Raw genomic sequence first — 22,122 nt, forward strand, 5'->3', positions numbered from 1 at the left:
TGTGGTCTCCTCATGATGATGCCACCTCCAGACTTGGTCATTGTGCCACTCGGTGGCTTCCTCATAGTGCCTCCACCTCCAATCTCTGTCATTGTGCCACTCGGTGGTCTTCTCCTGATGCTGCCAACTCCAGACTCTGTCATTGTGCAAGTTGGCGGCCTTCTACTGATGCTGCTGCCACAACCTCCAGACTCTGTGATTGTGCCACTCAGTGGCCTCCTCATACTGCTGCCACCTCCAGACTCTGTCATTGTGCCACTCGGTGGCCTTCTCCTGATGCTGCCAACTCCATACTCTGTCATTGGGCCACTCTGTGGTCTCCTCATGCTGCCGCCACCTCCAGACTTCGTCATTGTGCCACTCTGTGGCCTCCTCATAGAGCCGCCACCTCCAGACTCTGTCATTGTGCCACTCGGTGGTCTCCTCATACTGCTGCCACCTCAAGAGTCTGTCATTGTCTCACTTGGTGGCCTTTCCCTGATCCTGCCACCTCCAGACTCTGTCATTGTGACAGTTGGCGGCCTCCTCATACTGCCGCCACCTCCAGAATCTGTCATTGTGCCACTCGGTGGCCTCTTCATACTGCTGCCACCTCAAGACTGTCATTGGGCCACTCTATGATCTCCTCATGCTGCTTCCACCTCATCACTATGTCATAGGTCCACTCTGTGGACTTCTCATGCTGGTCCCACCCTCCACTATTTTGGCTTTCAGCCTGGCTGACATCATCATTTATTTGACATTTCTTCTGATCTGTAAGAAGGAAGGAAACATTAGGCACACAACGGATCCTGTCTGTGTAGCAGCTGTAAGGCCTGTATGGTCCCATCAGAATTGGCTTATGATTTGGTATCCAAAAGCAGGAGTGGGTAAAAAACACAGAAGACATGCAAATATTCCATTCACGTGTCATCTCTGTTTTAGATCCACTCCTTGTTTTTTGGCATTAGCAATACTGATGGATTATTGAGCAAATGCTGACCGAGTAAAGGCGTATGCTTCACAGACAGGATCCGTTGTTTGTGGGTTATGTGCTTCTTGACGCTAACATCGACCTGTAAGTCTGAGTTGATACTTCAGTTATTTGGTCAGTTTTGGCCCCCTGACTGCCCAAATTAGTGAATTATGCAGTAATTTTAAGAGCGACCCCTGTCATCTGCATGTCATAATGACTCACAGTATTATTTCACTACCACAGCAGACTCCCTATGCGTGTTACTGCAAGGCACAGTGTGCTACACCCCTATAAAGGCTCTCTGCAGCCCGGAAATAGCCATTTTTTTACGTAATTTGCCGCAAATAAATTCAGTTCAAAGCAAATCTTTTCGAAAAATTTGGCGAACCGTCCGAATCGAATTTTTAAGAAATTCGCTCATCTCTACATACAATAGGAAAGAATTGGGGGGAAAAATGCAATTCTCACACAGTTTTATGGGTTTTATTTTTATGGTGTTCCCTATGCTGTAAAACTGACCTGGTGTCTTCATTCTCCGACAGTACATTTACAGTGACACCACATTTATATAGTTTTTCTTGTCTTTTAATAACTTGTTTTATAGTTATTTTTATGGAGCCGAGTGAGGACATAACAATATATAGTTTTTATTGATACAATTTTGGAGTGTGTATGACTTTTCTATAATTTTTTTATTCAGTTGTAGTGTTGAGAGAGCATGCTCGGCCAAACTGCTGTTCGGCTTGAGCAATGCTATGCTCGGCACATCCGAGTGCTCGGCCGAATACTGCGGGTGCTCGAGTACAATTTAATATAATGAAAGTTCATGGGAGACCCGAGCATCTAACCAGGCACCCCCCTGCTCTGAAGAAGAGAGGGTGTCTGGTTTACAAAAAAAGGTTAGAAATTGAGGAAAACACCATCAAAATGGTTTGGAAACAGCATTGAGAGGATGGCTGGATGCATCTTGGACTCCTATTATCTACGACATACTATAGACAACCACACAAAGGCTATATGCCAAAAGCCAGGTATATGCAAGCCATCAATCTATCCATAAGACAGATGACAGGCTTAGTCAGCATACCTTACAATGGCAGCCTTGTGCACTAAGACATTCCAAACCAGCTCTCATCTGACTGAGAGCCAGTAAGCCTCAAAATTACTTCAGATCTGTTGGATGGCTTGGGTGGACCTGCGCACCTAGATCAATATCATTAGGGAGACAAAAAGTTTTCTGATTGTCCTAACATAATATTCAATAACCTTTCTATACAGTTTTGGCATGTAAAAACTAATTTACATAAACATGGGCATATGGGAAAGACATGCAAATGAGCAGAATCTGCCTTGTTTTTCAGCTGAAAAACCATTTGCACGGAAAATTCGCGATCTACACTACTCATGAACAGCGCCATCTATTGGTTTCATAATCTTATGACAAGAGTAATAGTATTGTCATAAGACTATGAAACCAATAGATGACGCTGTTCATGAGTCATGAACTGCGCCATCTACTGGTTTCATAGTCTTATGACAATTAGTGTTGAGCGCGAATATTCGAATAGCGAATTTTTATCTCGAATATCGCAACTTTGAGAATTCACGAATATTTTGAATATAGTGCTATATATTCGTTATAGCGAATATTCGTCATTTTTTCCCATCTGAACACATGATTCATCCCTGCTTCTTGCTTTGTTTTCTGTTACATCATTCATTGGATAAATATGTATATATTTTAATAGTTGTGGCCACGTGGCAACTGTTACAACCAAAACAAGTGAGCAGTTTTTTTTTTATTCTCTTACCATGTCTGCCCATCCATACCAACGTTAGTTGTTTTATAACTTTTTATAAAAATTTATTTTGGGTGAAAAACTGCCATTGTTATTAGGGTTTGACTTTTAATAATGACATTTTAACTTTATTCTGCCATTAACCACCTCAGCCCCCAGTGCTTAAACACCCTGAAAGACCAGGCCACTTTTTACACTTCTGACCTACACTACTTTCACCGTTTATTGCTCGGTCATGCAACTTACCACCCAAATGAATTTTACCTCCTTTTCTTCTCACTAATAGAGCTTTCATTTGGTGGTATTTCATTGCTGCTGACATTTTTACTTTTTTTGTTATTAATCGAAATTTAACGATTTTTTTGCAAAAAAATGACATTTTTCACTTTCAGTTGTAAAATTTTGCAAAAAAAACGACATCCATATAGAAATTTTGCTCTAAATTTATAGTTCTACATGTCTTTGATAAAAAAAAAATGTTTGGGTAAAAAAAAAATGGTTTGGGTAAAAGTTATAGCGTTTACAAACTATGGTACAAAAATGTGAATTTCCGCTTTTTGAAGCAGCTCTGACTTTCTGAGCACCTGTCATGTTTCCTGAGGTTCTACAATGCCCAGACAGTACAAACACCCCACAAATGACCCCATTTCTGAAAGTACACACCCTAAGGTATTCGCTGATGGGCATAGTGAGTTCATAGAACTTTTTATTTTTTGTCACAAGTTAGCGGAAAATGATGATTTTTTTTTTTTTTTTTTTTTTTTACAAAGACTCATATTCCACTAACTTGTGACAAAAAATAAAAAGTTCTATGAACTCACTATGCCCATCAGCGAATACCTTGGGGTCTCTTCTTTCCAAAATGGGGTCACTTGTGGGGTAGTTATACTGCCCTGGCATTCTAGGGGCCCAAATGTGTGGTAAGGAGTTTGAAATCAAATTCTGTAAAAAATGACCTGTGAAATCCGAAAGGTGCTCTTTGGAATATGGGCCCCTTTGCCCACCTAGGCTGCAAAAAAGTGTCACACATCTGGTATCTCCGTACTCAGGAGAAGGTGGGGAATGTGTTTTGGGGTGTCATTTTATATATACCCATGCTGGGTGAGAGAAATATCTTGGCAAAAGACAACTTTTCCCATTTTTTTATACAAAGTTGTCATTTGACCAAGATATTTATCTCACCCAGCATGGGTATATGTAAAAAGACACCCCAAAACACATTCCTCAACTTCTCCTGAGTACGGGGATACCAGATGTGTGACACTTTTTTGCAGCCTAGGTGGGCAAAGGGGCCCATATTCCAAAGAGCACCTTTCGGATTTCACTCCTCATTTTTTCCTGAATTTGATTTCAAACTCCTTACCACACATTTGGGCCCCTAGAATACCAGGGCAGTATAACTACCCCACAAGTGACCCCATTTTGGAAAGAAGACACCCCAAGGTATTCCGTGAGGGGCATGGCGAGTTCCTAGAATTTTTTATTTTTTGTCACAAGTTAGTGGAAAATGATGATTTTTTTTTTTTTTTTTTTTTTCAAACAAAGTCTCATATTCCACAAACTTGTGACAAAAAATAAAAACTTCCATGAACTCACTATGCCCATCAGCGAATACCTTGGGGTCTCTTCTTTCCAAAATGGGGTCACTTGTGGGGTAGTTATACTGCCCTGGCATTCTAGGGGCCCAAATGTGTGGTAAGTAGGTAAATGACCTGTGAAATCCGAAAGGTGCTCTTTGGAATGTGGGCCCCTTTGCCCACCTAGGCTGCAAAAAAGTGTCACACATCTGGTATCTCTTTATTCAGGAGAAGTTGAGGAATGTGTTTTGGGGTGTCTTTTTACATATACCCATGCTGGGTGAGATAAATATCTTGGTCAAATGCCAACTTTGTATAAAAAAATGGGAAAAGTTGTCTTTTGCCAAGATATTTCTCTCACCCAGCATGGGTATATGTAAAATGACACCCCAAAACACATTCCCCAACTTCTCCCGATTACGGAGATACCAGATGTGTGACACTTTTTTGCAGCCGAGGTGGGCAAAGGGGCCCATATTCAAAAGAGCACCTTTCGGATTTCACAGGTCATTTTTTACAGAATTTGATTTCAAACTCCTTACCACACATTTGGGCCCCTAGAATGCCAGGGCAGTATAACTACCCCACAAGTGACCCCATTTTGGAAAGAAGAGACCCCAAGGTATTCGCTGATGGGCATAGTGAGTTCATGGAAGTTTTTATTTTTTGTCACAAGTTAGTGGAATATGAGACTTTGTATGAAAAAAAAAAAAAAAAAAAAAAATAAGCATTTTCCACTAACTTGTGACAAAAAATAAAAAATTCTAGGAACTCGCCATGCCCCTCACGGAATACCTTGGGGTGTCTTCTTTCCAAAATGGGGTCACTTGTGGGGTAGTTATACTGCCCTGGCATTTTCCAGGGGCCCTAATGTGTGGTAAGTAGGTAAATGACCTGTGAAATCCTAAAGGTGCTCTTTGGAATATGGGCCCCTTTGCCCACCTAGGCTGCAAAAAAGTGTCACACATGTGGTATCGCCGTATTCAGGAGAAGTTGGGGAATGTGTTTTGGGGTGTCATTTTACATATACCCATGCTGGGTGAGAGAAATATCTTGGCAAAAGACAACTTTTCCCATTTTTTTATACAAAGTTGGCATTTGACCAAGATATTTCTCTCACCCAGCATGGGTATATGTAAAATGACACCCCAAAACACATTCCACAACTTCTACTGAGTACGGCGATACCAGATGTTTGACACTTTTTTGCAGCCTAGATGCGCAAAGGTGCCCAAATTCCTTTTAGGAGGGCATTTTTAGACATTTGGATACCAGACTTCTTCTCACGCTTTGGGGCCCCTAGAATGCCAGGGCAGTATAAATACCCCACATGTGACCCCATTTTGGAAAGAAGACACCCCAAGGTATTCAATGAGGGGCATGGCGAGTTCATAGAAATTTTTTTTTTTTGGCACAAGTTAGCGGAAATTGATATTTTTAATTTTTTTCTCACAAAGTCTCCCGTTCCGCTAACTTGGGACAAAAATTTCAATCTTTCATGGACTCAATATGCCCCTCACGGAATACCTGGGGGTGTCTTCTTTCCGAAATGGGGTCACATGTGGGGTATTTATACTGTCCTGGCATTCTAGGGGCCCTAAAGCGTGAGAAGAAGTCTGGAATATAAATGTCTAAAAAATTTTACGCATTTGGATTCCGTGAGGGGTATGGTGAGTTCATGTGAGATTTTATTTTTTGACACAAGTTAGTGGAATATGAGACTTTGTAAGAAAAAAAAAAATAAATTCCGCTAACTTGGGCCAAAAAAATATCTGAATGGAGCCTTACAGGGGGGTGATCAATGACAGGGGGGGTGATCAATGACAGGGGGGGTGATCAATGACAGGGGTGGTGATCAATGACAGGGGGGTGATCAATGACAGGGGGGTGATCAATGACAGGGGGGTGATCAGGGAGTCTATATGGGGTGATAACCGCAGTCATTGATCACGCCCGTGTAAGGCTTCATTCAGACGTCCGGATGCGTTTTGCGGATCCGATCCATCTATCAGTGCATCCGTAAAAATCATGCGGACATCTGAATGGAGCTTTACAGGGGGGTAATCAGGGAGTCTATATGGGGTGATCACCACAGTCATTGATCACGCCCCTGTAAGGCTTCATTCAGACGTCCGGATGCGTTTTGCGGATCCGATCCATCTATCAGTGCATCCGTAAAAATCATGCGGACATCTGAATGGAGCTTTACAGGGGGGTAATCAATGACAGGGGGGTAATCAATGACAGGGGGGTGATCAGGGAGTCTATATGGGGTGATCACCACAGTCATTGATCATGCCCCTGTAAGGCTTCATTCAGACGTCCGGATGCGTTTTGCGGATCCGATCCATCTATCAGTGCATCCGTAAAAATCATGCGGACATCTGAATGGAGCTTTACAGGGGGGTAATCAATGACAGGGGGGTAATCAATGACAGGGGGGTGATCAGGGAGTCTATATGGGGTGATCACCACAGTCATTGATCATGCCCCTGTAAGGCTTCATTCAGACGTCCGGATGCGTTTTGCGGATCCGATCCATCTATCAGTGCATCCGTAAAAATCATGCGGACATCTGAATGGAGCTTTACAGGGGGGTGATCAATGACAGGGGGGTGATCACCACAGTCATTGATCATGCCCCTGTAAGGCTTCATTCAGACGACCGGATGTGTTTTGCGGATCCGATCCATCTATCAGTGCATCCGTAAAAATCATGCGGACATCTGAATGGAGCTTTACAGGGGGGTGATCAGAGAGTCTATATGGGGTGATCACCACAGTCATTGATCATGCCCCTGTAAGGCTTCATTCAGACATCCGGATGCGTTTTGCGGATCCGATCCATCTATCAGTGCATCCGTAAAAATCATGCGGACATCTGAATGGAGCTTTACAGGGGGGTGATCAGGGAGTCTATATGGGGTGATCACCACAGTCATTGATCATGCCCCTGTAAGGCTTCATTCAGACATCCGGATGCGTTTTGCGGATCCGATCCATCTATCAGTGCATCCGTAAAAATCATGCGGACATCTGAATGGAGCTTTACAGGGGGGTAATCAATGACAGGGGGGTGATCACCACAGTCATTGATCATGCCCCTGTAAGGCTTCATTCAGACAACCGGATGCGTTTTGCGGATCCGATCCATGTATCAGTGCATCCGTAAAAATCATGCGGACATCTGAATGGAGCTTTACAGGGGGGTAATCAATGACAGGGGGGTAATCAATGACAGGGGGGTGATCAGGGAGTCTATATGGGGTGATCACCACAGTCATTGATCACGCCCCTGTAAGGCTTCATTCAGACGTCCGGATGCGTTTTGCGGATCCGATCCATCTATCAGTGGATCCGTAAAAATCATGCGGACGTCTGAATGGAGCTTTACAGGGGGTTGATCAATGACAGGGGGGTAATCAATGACAGGGGGGTGATCAGGGAGTTTATATGGGGTGATCAGGGGTGATTAGGGGTGATCAGGGGCTAATAAGGGGTTAATAAGTGACGGGGGGGGTGTAGTGTAGTGTAGTGGTGCTTGGTGCTACTTTACTGAGCTACCTGTGTCCTCTGGTGGTCGATCCAAACAAAGGGGACCACCAGAGGACCAGGTAGCAGGTATATTAGACGCTGTTATCAAAACAGCGTCTAATATACCTGTTAGGGGTTAAAAAAAACACATCTCCAGCCTGCCAGCGAACGATCGCCGCTGGCAGGCTGGAGATCAACTCTCTTACCTTCCGTTCCTGTGAGCGCGCGCGCCTGTGTGCGCGCGTTCACAGGAAGTCTCGCGTCTCGCGAGATGACGCGTATATGCGTGACTGTGCGCAGCGCTGCCACCTCCGGAACGCGATCCTGCGTTAGGCGGTCCGGAGGTGGTTAAGTATTATTATGGAGATTACGTTTTACAATTGTGTCGCCATAATCTGAAAAAGATTGCTTTGTGTCACCATAATCTGTTGCCAATAACTTTTTTTTTATCTTTTTGCTAACTGTGGAGAGAAGATTAGGACAGGCATACTTACCCCCAGCAGCAGCCTTTCCTAGATCCTCTTCAGTCACATGACCGCTCCTTCTGCATCTTCCGGTCCCTCACCATATTCTTCTCTTCCTCTCTTCTGGAGGAAACGGCCTGCCTTGGTCCCGACGCCTGCACACTACTACACATGTGCCTGGACCGCCGACCATCTACAGTATTCAGTGTACAGGCTTCTGTTTGAAGCTTGTACTAACTCATGCACAGTGCAATGTAAGCACTGTGTATGTACAAGAACGTATTTTCTTTCCGCTTCCGTTCCATTTTTTTTTTAGGACTGTATGCGGAACCATTCACTTCAATGGGGCTGTAGAAAATACAGAAGTTACTCAGTGTGCATTCCGTTTGTCCGCTTGGCCGCTACACAACAAAGTAGTGCATGTCCTATTATTGTCCGCAGATCACAGTCCGAGGCCCCATTCAAGTCAATGGGTCCGCAAAAAATATGGAACGCACACGGAACACATCTGTATGTCATCCGTTTTTTGCGGATCCATACTGTAGAAATGCTATGCCCAGCCAATATTGCTCATGTGTTTGGTGATTTAATAAGTTACTGTTTATGTATACGATCCGCAAAAAACGGATCAAATACGGAAACCACATGGATATGTTTTGTGCAATAACGGAACAGAAGAGGACTTAAATCAGATTTAAAAAACTCTGATACGGAACAACGGATCAGTGAAAAACGGACCGCAAAATAGCCTCTGCTCCATCACTATGCTGTGCACGTCACTTGGGGGCATTGTGTGTGCGATCGGCCTGGGAGATGTGGCCAAAAACTTGCAGACTGCAAAATAAATGCGGTTGTGTGAAGGAGGCTTTAGATACACACTTCAGCAGGTAGTATCACACATGAGAATCTTTGATACGGGAACATTAGACTGTATCACAGATGACAGATTTAGATACAGAAGCACAACAGACAGTATCTGACATTATAAGCTTAGATACACACCACACAAGACAATATCATACAAGATGGGTGTAACGGTTACCCCAGAGCGTAGAGGGAGGGTGTCCTTTTCCTGATCGTGGAGGAGTCTGGTCAGCATCCAGTAGTGATCCAAGTGAAGAAGCTCTTCCAAGCGCTAGTGTGATAGCTGTATATTTGTTACCCCCAATAAGAGACAAGACTAAATTGAGGGTAAAGAAGAACTCACTTTATTGATGGCCACTGCTTGGCCTTTTATACAGGAACACAAATTGCAGCAACCAATCAATATACAGTAAAACATAATGCACTCACTTGGTCACATAGCTTACAAGTAGACACTGTGGGCCAGATTTATCATTACTATGACAGCTCACTCCACTTTCACATATGGCTAAAGTCAGTTTTAGCCAAGTCAGATTTATGATCGGCCCTTTAAGACTGTAATAAATGTGGTTTGATGGTAGCAGTTGATCCGTCAGTAAGCAGCTTTACAAAAGTCGCACATCTTTAAGAAAAATTCGCACGTCTTTACCAAAAAGTCGCATGTTCTATTAAAAAGTCTCAAAAGATAAGCATGGTCCTCACTGGAGTGAAATTGCGCAATTTTTTTGCAACTTTTTTGTGACTTTTTAAATAGTCGCAATAGTAAATCTGTCTAGAGATTCATTTACATAAGAAAACACGCCCACTTTCAGAAAACTGGCGAGCATAGTGCAGAGCAGAAAAAAGTCGCAAATTTTAGTGATTGCGCAAAAATTTGCGACTTTTTCACTCCATTATTCTGACTTGAGCTAATGATAAATCTGGTCCTGTGTCTTTACCCAGACAATGGACCAGGGTGTTATCTTGTGTATTGTAATTAAGTAGGTCAGTCTGGTGGTTAGAACAGACTGAATGTCTGGAAGTGTGTCTTCACCTATTTCCCTGATACACATAGATGTCTGCGTCCATTGTTAAGAGTAGGTATCAAAGGCCCTGGCTAAAAACCATCTTTAAAACAGGGGGATCTGTTACAATGGGATTAACCCATTCAGGACCCTGGGATTTTCCTTTTTTGCATTTTTGTTTTTCACTCTCCTCCTTCCCATAGTCCTAACTTTTTTATTTTTCCATTCACATAGCCTTATGAGGGCCTATTTTTTGTGGGACAAGTTGTACTTTCTAATGGAACCATTTACGGTTACATACCATGTAGTAGGAAGCGGAAAAAAAGTTCCAAATAGTGTAGAATTGGGAATAAACGCAATTATGAAAAAGATTTTATTTTTTATTTTTAACACTGTGCTCTATGCGGTAAAATTGACCTGTTATCTTCATTCTCCAGGTCAGTACGGTTACAATGATACCACACTTGTATAATTTTTCTTGTGTTTAATACAGATTTTTTTTTTAAACGTTTGAGGAAAACAAAAATAATTTGCATAACCATATTCTGACCCCTATAACTTTTTTGTAGTTATGTGTACGGGGCTGTGTGAGGGCTCATTTTTTGCAGGACGATCTGTTCTTTTTAGTGATACCAATTTGAAGTGTGTGCCACTTTTTGATAACTTTTTATAAAAAAAATTATTGGGTAGTTAAAGTAAAAAAAAAATTTGTATTATCTGTAAAATAGCCAAAACGGATCTATCTTGAACACCATTAAAAGTCAATGGGGGATAGATCCGTTTTCTATTGTGCCATATTGTGTCAGTGAAAACCGATCCATCCCCATTGACTTACATTGTGTGTCAGGACGGATCCGTTTGCCTCCACATCGTCAGGCGGACACCAAAACGCTGCAAGCAGCGTTTTGGTGTCCACCTCCAGAGCGGAATGGAGGCAGAACGGAGGCAAACTGATGCATTCTGAACAGATCCTTATCCATTCAGAATGCATTAGGGCAAAACTGATCCATTTTGGAACGCTTGTGAGAGCCCTGAAACGGATCTCACAAACGGAAACCAAAACACCAGTGTGAAAGTAGCCTAAGGCGCCCGCTGCACGTGTGAGTGGGCGCCATGTTTGGGGACTGGACCTTAAGGGGTTAAATACGCAGCTCAACAGGCAGTATCACACACAACAAGCTATGTATCAGGCACAGCAGGCTGTATTGTACATAAGTTTATTAGATCCAGATGTGTTTGGATGTGCTTGCTGATTTGCCCACTCTTCTTTGCAAAAACACTCCAAATCTGTCAGATTGCGAGGGCATCTCCTGTGCACAGCCCTCTTCAGATCACCCACAGATTTTGAATCGGATTCAGGTCTGGGCTCTGGCTGGGCCATTCCAAAACTTTCATCTTCTTTTGGTGAAGCGATTCCTTTGTTTATTTGGATGTATGCTTTGGGTCATTGTCATGCTGAAGTTCCTCTTCATGGTTAGCTTTCTAGCAGAAGCCTTAAGGTTTTGTGCCAATATTGACTGGTATTTGGAACTGTTCATAATTCCCTCTAGCTTAACTAAGGCTGAAGTTCCAGCTGAAGAAAAACAGCCCGAAAGCATGATGCTGCCACCACCATGCTTTACTGTGGGTATGGTGTTCTTTTGGTGATGTGCAGTGTTGTTTTTGCACCAAACATATCTTTTGGAATTATGGCCAAAAAGTTCAACCTTGGTTTCATCAGACCATAACACCTTTTCCCACATGCTTTTGGGAGAATTCAGATGTGTTTTTGCAAAATGTAGCCTGGCTTGGATGTTTTTCTTCGTAAGAAAATGCTTTCTTCCCACTCTACCCCATAGCCCAGACATATGAATAATACGGGAGATTGTTGTCACATGTACCACACAGCCAGTACTTGCCAGATATTCCTGCAGATCCTTTAATGTTGTTGTAGGCCTCTTGGTAGCCTCCCAGACCAGTTTTCTTCTCGTCTTTTCATCAATTTTGGAGGGACGTCCAGTTCTTGGTAATGTCATTGTTGTGCCATATTTTCTCCACTTGATGATGATGTCTTCACTGTGTTCCATGGTATATCTAATGCCTTGGAAATTCTTTTGTACCCTTTTCCTGACTGATACCTTTAACAATGAAATCCCTCTGATGTTTTGGAAGCTCTCTGTGAACCATGGCTTTTGCTGTGGGATGCGACTAAGAAAATTTCAGGAAAGACCAACTAGAGCAGCTGAACTTTATTTGGGGATAATCAGAGGCACTTTAAATGATGGCAGGTGTATGCTGACTCCTATTTAACATGATTTTGAATGTGATTGCTTAATTATGAACACAGCTACATCTCCAGTTATAAGAGGGTGTGCACACTTTATTTTTTTGTTTTCTTCCCTTCACCTAAAAGATTTCAGTTTGTTTTTCAATTGAGTTGTACAGTTTATAAGTCACATTAAAGGTGGATAAAGTTCTGAAATGATTTATCTTTGTCTCAATTTTTTACATCACAGAAACCTGACATTTTAACAGGGGTGTGTAGACTTTTTATATCCACTGTATATGCATTGTGAGGGGTATTGGGAGCACATTAAAAAAATTGATTTTGGGACCAGACAACCTCTTTAACCCTTTCATGACCGGGCCTAAAAAAGGCCTGAATGTCCAGGCTTTTTTATTTGTTTGACTACCAAAATAATTTTTGTGATGTTCTTTGCTTGACACTTAGGACTTTTTATTAGCATGGTTTCTTTTCAGAGATTTTTGTTTACTTTTTTAGGTTTAATTTGGGGAAACCCGCTAATTCTTATTAAAAAGTAATTTTTTAAAATTATAGCTTTTTATTTCTTAAATATTAAAACTGACACAAAAATTAATTATTGCGATGGGTTCCCTATTTTGTGGCAATCCTTTTGATATATAACATGTATAGGTTTGAGTGAACGGGACGACTATGGTGACAGTTTTATTTTGTATTTTATTTATTTTTTTACATAGATTTTAATTTATTTTTGGCACATAATATGTCCCCCAAGAGGTCATTAAAAAGAGGACACTGACTTTTAATTTTTTTTTTTTACTTGCACTGTTTCCACTGTAACTGTGGCATCCACAGGAGCCCAAGTTATAGGGGAAAACAGCTCTCTGTGGTTACATTACACACAGGCAGAGCTGATCAGGGTCTCCTTAGACCCTGCAGCTCTGCTCCTGCCCTGAGACACCCAGGGGTCATGTAACCGTCTGGAACTAATAGAGGAAGCGGCTCGGCCGCTTCCTGCTCTCCCTCCCTGTCCAGCGCTTTCCTGCCGGTAATAAAGCGCTCTTGTATTCTACTCAGGGTCTCCACTGTGTCTGACCGTAAAGAGCTGCTCGGTCATTTATATACATGCTATATGCAAGGGGTTATGTGCAGATAGGACGTATATAGTCAGTGGGCAGTCGGGAAGGGGTTAATATGGCCACTAACAAATTGAAGAGTGCATGGGAAGTGAGTGGGGACCTTGCTTCCTTACAGTTTTGTGGTCTGGTGCTTGGCTTCATATCAGTGCTCCCCATTCCTGTCAAGCTTCCTTCTTGCATCATTGTTATTATCTGACTCTAGAGCATTGCCAAAGTACTCGTATATGCTCAACAATTACAGCAATGATGCTGGTCGTGCCTGCATCATGCTCTCAGGCTGAGAAGCCTGACAGGAACAGGGAGCACTGGTACCTGAGTGCAGAACTGTATGACTTGTTCCATTCAGCAGTGAAGATTGCTAGTTTCCATACAGTAATAAAGCACCTCTTTCACTATGACAGCATCTCAATGAAGTATTGAACTTCTGGGCAGATGTGCACTTTTGTGAGTGGGTAGAAGCACAACTTTCACGTTATAACAAAATCTATGCTCCCACCCTCAGCTTCTACAGATATATTAACTTTGCCAACACTGTCTGCAAACTATGAGGTGCAGACAAAGTTTATATATCTGTACAAGTTGTGAGTGGGGGGCATAGGTTTCTTAGGATTAGGGTTCAGAGGTGGTGATAGTATGATGCTTATACTATCCCCACTACTGTACCCCAAATCTGAGAAACCCCTGACCTCACGGTGGACAGCAGCATAAAGACAAAAGATGGTGGGAGGGGTGCAGGGCACAGAGGCAACAGGAGGAGGGCTTCAACTCATGCACTGCAGTGATTGATCTTGTTAGAGGCTAGGGAGAGCAGTGAGAAGTCTGTTTTTTTCTTCTAGGTAGCACAGCCACCACTCCATACCCCCCAGGGGTGTGACGCATACCACCTTTGGTACATGTGCCACGCCTTGAGAACCACTGCTCTAAGGCAATGAGTCTCGCGTTTTCTAGCTTTCTGCCCTTATCTCATAAGTTTTTTCTCATAAATTTTCATTAATTAGCAACAGAAACCTAGTGACAAGATAGTATTGTGTATAGCTGGCAGGAATGTGTATAAAATTACCAAAAAATATTGTATTCGTTTTCTGTTTTCCGACTTATTAGTTACTTTACATTCAATTCTTATTTAAAGATAAATGTTCATTTACTCAACCAAAAGGCAACTATATTAATATTGGATTTCTTTTACCTTTCAGGTTTATAGCCATGAGCATGAGGTTTTTGTGAATCCCAGTTTTGACACTCGAATCCAGACTTTGTTTTTGAAATTTTGCCTCTATAATTTTCTCCAGTACAATGGAAACATTCTTCTGCAAAAAAAAATAAAAAAATTGTAAACTAGTGTAAAGCTGAGTTCACATCAGCATTTTTGTTTCCATTGTTAAGTACAGAGCAGAACAATGAAAATAACAGGTTTGCTGGATCCAGCAAATAAGGTAAACTAATGATACTGGATGAACCCTATTGAATATAATGGGGTCTGTTGGGTTCCCATTATGGAGATCTGCAATTTAACAAACATAATATTGCAGCATGCTGTGTTATTTTTTCTTGGACTGTTTGATAGACTGCAACAGAGGCCTCTAATGAATGTGAATGGATAATTTTTGTTTAACCCCTGTGGGTTTCACTCTGGTAGATAGGGTAAGCGGACGCAGAACAAAGGCAAAATACAAGTTCTTAACTCAAACTTCAGTGTTTATTCACACTTGCGGCAGTTGCACAGAACAACATGTCACTTTGCAGTCTTTGGTGTTAATTCACACACAATGGAAAGTTCATATTGCACAAGTGTCCTTGTTGGCAGTTCTGCCTCCAGTAGTCCACAGCAGGCTTTAGGGGGCCTGTTCCCCCTGCACATGGGTCTCAGCCCTCCATTCCGGCACAAAACCTCAGATCCCAACACAGAGACTCAGCTGCTGAGCTCAGCTGCCTATTTAAGGACAGCCAGGTGCTGCCAAAACCCGGAGCGGCACTTAAACTCCAGTCTGGTATTTGACTTAACCTTTCTGGAAACTAACCCAGCTGCACATGTTGGGAGGAAAATACCTGCCTTCCCAGACAAAACCCCTCACTGTGTTACACCCCCTACAGATTGATCAAGCATTCCTAAGACACAGAGTGCTAGCCCACCATATATTTTTGTCTACAAATCATTACAGAAATATAATATTTTATTTGGATTGTTATTAAACACAATCTCCTTCTCACCTTCACATTGTGGAATGTTACAAAACTCAAAGCGTTGATTTGGGTCTGTAGTGTAGCACCAAGGGCCATTCGGATCACTATCTGGGTTTCGACAAAAATTTGAATCTAGCCCTTCATTTGGAAAATCTTTAGGTATATAGCTGGAAAACAAAATAATAACATTACTATTTAAAAAAACACCAATGAAAAATATTTTCCCATAAAACATAATTTCTGTGGGAAAAAAAACAAAAAAAAAAAACACGACCACAAAATTTACATGAGTAACATGCTGATTGTGCCGATTGCTATGGATTTTTAGTGCATTTCACCCTTTGTATTGCATAGGGTGAAAACTACAGTTGAAATCCAAGCATAAATTGACATTCTACAAATTTTAAATCCACACCACAGGTCAATTTCTGCTCAGATTCAGCACTTATTTTTGCCAAAGCATGTGAATGAGCTTAAAATCTGATCCACTTTGCTGCTGTGCAGAATTTTCACCTGCAATTCTGCAGCAGACAATTCACAGCTTATTCACCCCATGGAACATATTCTAATGGACTATGTTAATTTGAAAGTACCCTAAGAAACTCAGTTGATTTACAGTTGCTTATTTAGTGCCAAGATCCTAGCATACTGACACTGCTGAGCTCAGAGTCATTGTGCTGACCAGAATGATTTAGTGACATCACTCATTCTCAAAGAATCCTAGACTATGAAGTTATAGACTTTACAAATACCTAAGATGATGTTTTAAATGTAAAGCTAGCACAAATCAAAGTTAGGGCGAGCTCTCAACACTTGTGGTCCAAGTGTTGAGTGCTCGCCCTAACTTTGATTTGTGCTATATTTATTACTAGAGGTTGGGTGTTCCTCTATACTGGGCTAGAAGCACCCAATCCAGAACCCTGCCTGAAGTGAGCCACCATTTTGAGTTTACAGATTAAATGTAAAGCTGTTTAAGGCTGTGTGGGTTCACGATATCATAATGAAGTCAGAAACGTCTATTTTACCTCTTGCGGTGTGTTTAAAAAAAGCCTGATTTGGGAGCGGATAGAACATGATGGGGCATTCAAGGTGTCAAGGTAGTAGGGAATTACTTTGTTTAGTAGCTAACCTGACATTAAATGCATGCATACATAGTGCAAAAGAACATACAGTCAGGTCCATATATATTGGGACATCGACACAATTCTAACATTTTTCGCTCTATACACCACCACAATGGATTTGAAATAAAACTGTAATTTGAAATAAAGATGTGCTTTAACTGCAGACTGTCAGCTTTAATTTGAGGGTATTTACATCCAAATCAGGTGAACGGTGTAGGAATTACAACAGTTTGCATATGTGCCTCCCACTTGTTAATATACTACAATTACATTGAACCCACTCCCACTTGTTAAGGAACCAAAAGTAATCGGACAGACTAATAATCATAAATAAAACTTTCACTTTTTAATACTTGGTTGCAAATCCTTTGCAGTCAATTACAGCCTGAAGTCTGGAACGCATAGACATCACCAGACGCTGGGTTTCATCCCTGGTGATGCTCTGCCAGGCCTCTACTGCAACTGTCTTCAGTTCCTGCTTGTTCTTGGGGCATTTTCCCTTCAGTTTTGTCTTCAGCAAGTGAAATGCATGCTCAATCGGATTCAGGTCAGGTGATTGACTTGGCCATTGCATAACATTCCACTTCTTTCCCTTAAAAAACTCTTTGGTTGCTTTTGCAGTATGCTTTGGGTCATTGTCCATCTGCACTGTGAAGCGCCGTCCAATGAGTTCTGAAGCAATTGGCTTAATATGAGCAGATAATATTGCCCGAAACACTTCAGAATTCATTCTGCTACTTTTGTCAGCAGTCACATCATCAATAAATACAAGAGAACCAGTTCCATTGGCAGCCATAAATGCCCACGCCATGACACTACCACCACCATGCTTCACTGATGAAATGGTATGCTTAGGATCATGAGCAGTTCCTTTCCTTCTCCATACTCTTCTCTTCCCATCACTCTGGTACAAGTTGATCTTGGTCTCATCTGTCCATAGGATGTTGTTCCAGAACTGTGAAGGCTTTTTTAGATGTGGTTTGGCAAACTCTAATCTGGCCTTTCTGTTTTTGAGGCTCACCAATGGGTTGCATCTTGTGGTGAACCCTCTGTATTTACTCTGGTGAAGTCTTCTCTTGATTGTTGACTTTGACACACATACACCTACCTCTTGGAGAGTGTTCTTGATCTGGCCAACTGTTGCGAAGGGTGTTTTCTTCACCAGGGAAAGAATTCTTTGGTCATCCACCACAGTTGTTTTCCGTGGTCTTCCCGGTCTTTTGGTGTTGCTGAGCTCACCGTTGCGTTCCTTCTTTTTAAGAATGTTTCAAACAGTTGTTTTGGCCATGCCTAATGTTTTTGCTATCTCTCTGATGGGTTTGTTTTGTTTTTTCAGCCTAATGATGGCTTGCTTCACTGATAGTGACAGCTCTTTGGATCTCATCATGAGAGTTGACAGCAACAGATTCCGAATGCAAATAGCACACTTGAAATGAACCCTGGAAACAAACAACTATTACTAGAACTTTCCTCCACTAGGGAAGAACTTAGGGAACTCCTTAATAAATACTCAGCCAAGATATACCTAGCCACCAATTATAAATTTTACGCCTATGGAAACAAACCTACCAAATTTATGTTGGCAGTAATAAAACAGCGTAAAAGGAAATCTAGAATTTCAGCGATTCGGATAGATGGGAACACAGTAGTTAATAAAGATCAGGAAATAGCAAAGGCCTTCCATAATTTCTATTCAGATTTATACAACTTAGAGAAGTCTAACACCGATACCCTCATAGAAGAAAAAAGAGCCATTACAAAAGAATTTCTTAGTAAAATTCAGCTCCCTAGTCTGAACCAAGAACAAGCTGATAACCTATGCGCACCGATCAAACCCTCCGAACTATCAGAGACTTTTAATAAGATGGCTAAAGGAAAGTCTCCTGGACCGGACGGTCTCCCAATGCTGTATTACCTCTCTTTTAAAGAGACTTTAAAGCCTCACTTACTTAATTCCTTTAATGAAGCTTTTGCTGGCAGGGCTTTCCCACCTCAGTCGGTTGGTGCACATATCACTCTGATCCCCAAGCCACAAAAGGACCCCAACTTGTGCTCCAGTTATAGACCTATATCTCTGTTGAACTTAGATATCAAAATATATGCCAAAATTCTGGCCAACAGAATAAAACCTTTATTAAAAGATCTCATACACCCGGATCAGACAGGATTTGTTCCTGGACGTGAAGGTAAAGACAACACGTATAAAGTTATCAACGCTATAGCTCTTGCAAAAAAGACTGGGACTCCTTTTGTGGTATTGGGGACGGATGCTGAAAAAGCATTTGACAGAGTGGCATGGGCCTTTGTCAAAAGTACCTTGTTCAAGTTAGGTTTCCCCACTCCTTTTATAGAGGCGATTTTCTCTATGTACACTTCTCCTAGCGCCAATATTAAAGTTAATGATATCCTCTCTCAGTCAGTTTTGATAAATAACGGAACCAGACAGGGTTGCCCCCTGTCACCGATTCTTTTCATTCTAACGATTGAACCTCTTCTTCAATGCATTAGACAATCTAAAGAGATAAAGGGCTTGTTATGCGGCCAATTGGAGATCAAGCAAGCCGCATACGCAGACGATCTACTCTTAATGATCTCAAATCCAACACAAGCTTTCCCTGCTATAATCGAGATTTTTAAAACCTTCGACTTCATCTCTAATTTTAAAATAAATCTAGCCAAATCTGAAGCGATGAACATAAACCTTCCCCCCAAACTCCTACAGTCACTTAAAGAAAATTCCCCATTTGAATGGACTAACTCACATATAAAATTCCTAGGAATAAACATCACACCGGACTTCAATAAATTATACGAAGCTAACTTCCCTCCTCTTTTAAAATCCATCCCAGCAATACTAAACTCTTGGTCGCCCTCCTTTATCTCATGGATAGGCAGGCGTAATATATTTAATTCCCTAATAGTCCCTAAATTCACTTACTTACTACAAGCCCTCCCAGTAAAACTGCCAAACAGCTTCTATGTATCTTTTAGGAAAATGTGCTCCTCGTATATATGGGGGAATGTAAAACCCAGAATTTCCAACAAGATTCTGCTCCTATCCCTTTACAAAAGGTGGAATTGGATTACCATCTATTAAAAGATACCACAGAGCTGTGCACCTTAATAGAGTCATTGATCTGATTAGGAAACCTATCCATAAATTATGGATCCCGCTGGAAAATGATCTGGTGGGATGTCCCATTAGACCTTTATTATTATCAGACTTTGAGAAGCCTCCTCGCGCAAACACAGGAGGGCCACTGGCGTCGGTAACGCTAGCACTTTGGAAGAACAAAAATATAAAAGATACTTGTCTTAAATACCCATCATCAATTATTAACATAGGGGACTGCATCAACATTTGTAAAGACAGTGCTAATATCTTCCCTCCTCATTTAAGAAACTCTGACCAGTCAATACAGGAGCTACTAGATGAGGAAGGCACCTTACTTGATCTCCCCACCCTAAGGAGTAAATTTAATCTACCTAACCTCAATCAGATGCAATTTTTATGTTTGAAAACTATATTCGGCCCTATTCTTAAAAAGAACCAAGACAGTTCTTCACTAAATTGGTTTGAAAAATTAGCCTCACAAACTCAATACCCATCAAAGATTACCTCCCTGGTGATGAGGAATCTATTACTCTTAGATGTTCCTCCTTCTTTATATTTCATTAGGGAATGGGAAAATGACTTAGGCAAGAAATTCTCTGACAGAGAGTTACAGATTATTTTAAGTGTTCCGAAAAACATCTCAAGATGTGTAACCATACAAGAGAACGCATACAAAATTCTCACAAGGTGGTACTTAACCCCAGTCAGGTTAAGTCAGATGTATGGAGACACATCTAACAGATGCTGGAGATGTTTGTCTGAAAAGGGTTCTTTCCTACATATATGGTGGACGTGCCCTAAAATAAAAGCCTTTTGGGATTTGGTCTTTAGGCTGGTTGGGGAAATCCTCGATATGAAGGGGGAAGTGCTTCCCTGCTGCCCTGAAGTAGCTCTGTTGTCGTTGGTACCTAGCCCTATTTCAGTCTCAAAAACATATCTCTTGAAGATAATGTTGGCAGCAGCTAGATTATTGATAGCATCTAACTGGAAATCAGAGGTTCCCCCTTCAATGTCGCAATGGAGAGGTAAAATAGAAGCTATAGCCAGAATAGAGGAACTCTCACATTGGGAACTCCGATCCCGTCATAAATATATTAAAATATGGTCTCCATGGACTTCTAAGAAAAACATCATCTCTCCTCACCAGCTTGGGGAGTTAATCCCCTCATCTCCTTGAGCACCAGTTCACATTACATTTCTTCCCTACAATTATTAGTGGGTAATGAGCCACCTATATCTCAATACTCCTGCAAAACCGATGACCTTAGAGGAAAACCTTTTCGTCATTATAGCATACCCTATATATTAATACTTGGTATTCATCCCTTGGATTTGCTGGCCCAAAATCTTCGCACAGTCTAGTTCACATTCCTTCCCTCACCTTCCTTCCTACTCTTCCCCACCTACTGCTCTTCGCATATTCCCTCCTTCCCTCCCCCTTCCTTGTTATTTTCCTACCGTACCTTTACTTTTGTTGTTATTGTTTCTATGTTTTAATTCCGGAATGCAGTCACTAGCAATTTGTCTGTCCAACTATTTACAGCATTTTTCTCTTCTAATCTAAGCAAGAGTCCATCTGCTCTCATATTGTGCTTGAGCAGTTTTGCAGATTTGCGGTAAAGATGATCTGGATATCTATTGTAGGTGAAACCATTGATATGGATCTCACCATATTGCTATAACAGCAACCCTTATAAAGGTGCCTATCAGATTGCGATTTATTTGTACCGCTCATTAGCCAGATCTCACATATTTTGCTGTATTAGCCCTGTCATAAGGTGTCAATATATGTGCTCTGTACAAAGAACGGTCTTGTATTCCTTGTTTGTACACTTATTTTTCATGTTTATAAAATCAATAAAAAGATTTTAAAAAGAAAGAAATGAACCCTGGATCTTTTATCTGCTCATTGTAATTGGGATAATGAGGGAATAACACACACGTGGCCATGGAACAGCTGAGAAGCCAATTGTCCCATTACTTTTGGTTCCTTAACAAGTGGGAGGCACATACGCAAACTGTTGTAATTCCTACACCGCTCACCTGATTTGGATGTAAATACCCTCAAATTAAAGCTGACAGTCTGCAGGTAAAGCACATCTTGTTCGTTTTATTTCCAATCCA

General features: G+C 41.5%; 1 protein-coding gene across 1 annotated transcript in view; it reads right to left on the minus strand.

Moving 5' to 3' along the window:
* PLG (plasminogen) overlaps window positions 1-22,122 on the minus strand; it is a 178,889-nt gene that overhangs the window by 109,023 nt on the left and 47,744 nt on the right. The window contains exons 5-6 of the mRNA XM_040429283.1: window positions 15,787-15,926; window positions 14,765-14,885 (exon numbers count right to left, since the gene is read on the minus strand). Of these exons, the coding sequence (XP_040285217.1) occupies window positions 14,765-14,885; window positions 15,787-15,926 (261 nt within the window). The remainder of the gene's footprint in view (window positions 1-14,764; window positions 14,886-15,786; window positions 15,927-22,122) is intronic.

This window comes from Bufo bufo, chromosome 4 (genome assembly GCF_905171765.1).
Source record: "Bufo bufo chromosome 4, aBufBuf1.1, whole genome shotgun sequence".
In the NCBI taxonomy this organism is placed as follows: Eukaryota; Metazoa; Chordata; class Amphibia; order Anura; family Bufonidae; genus Bufo; species Bufo bufo.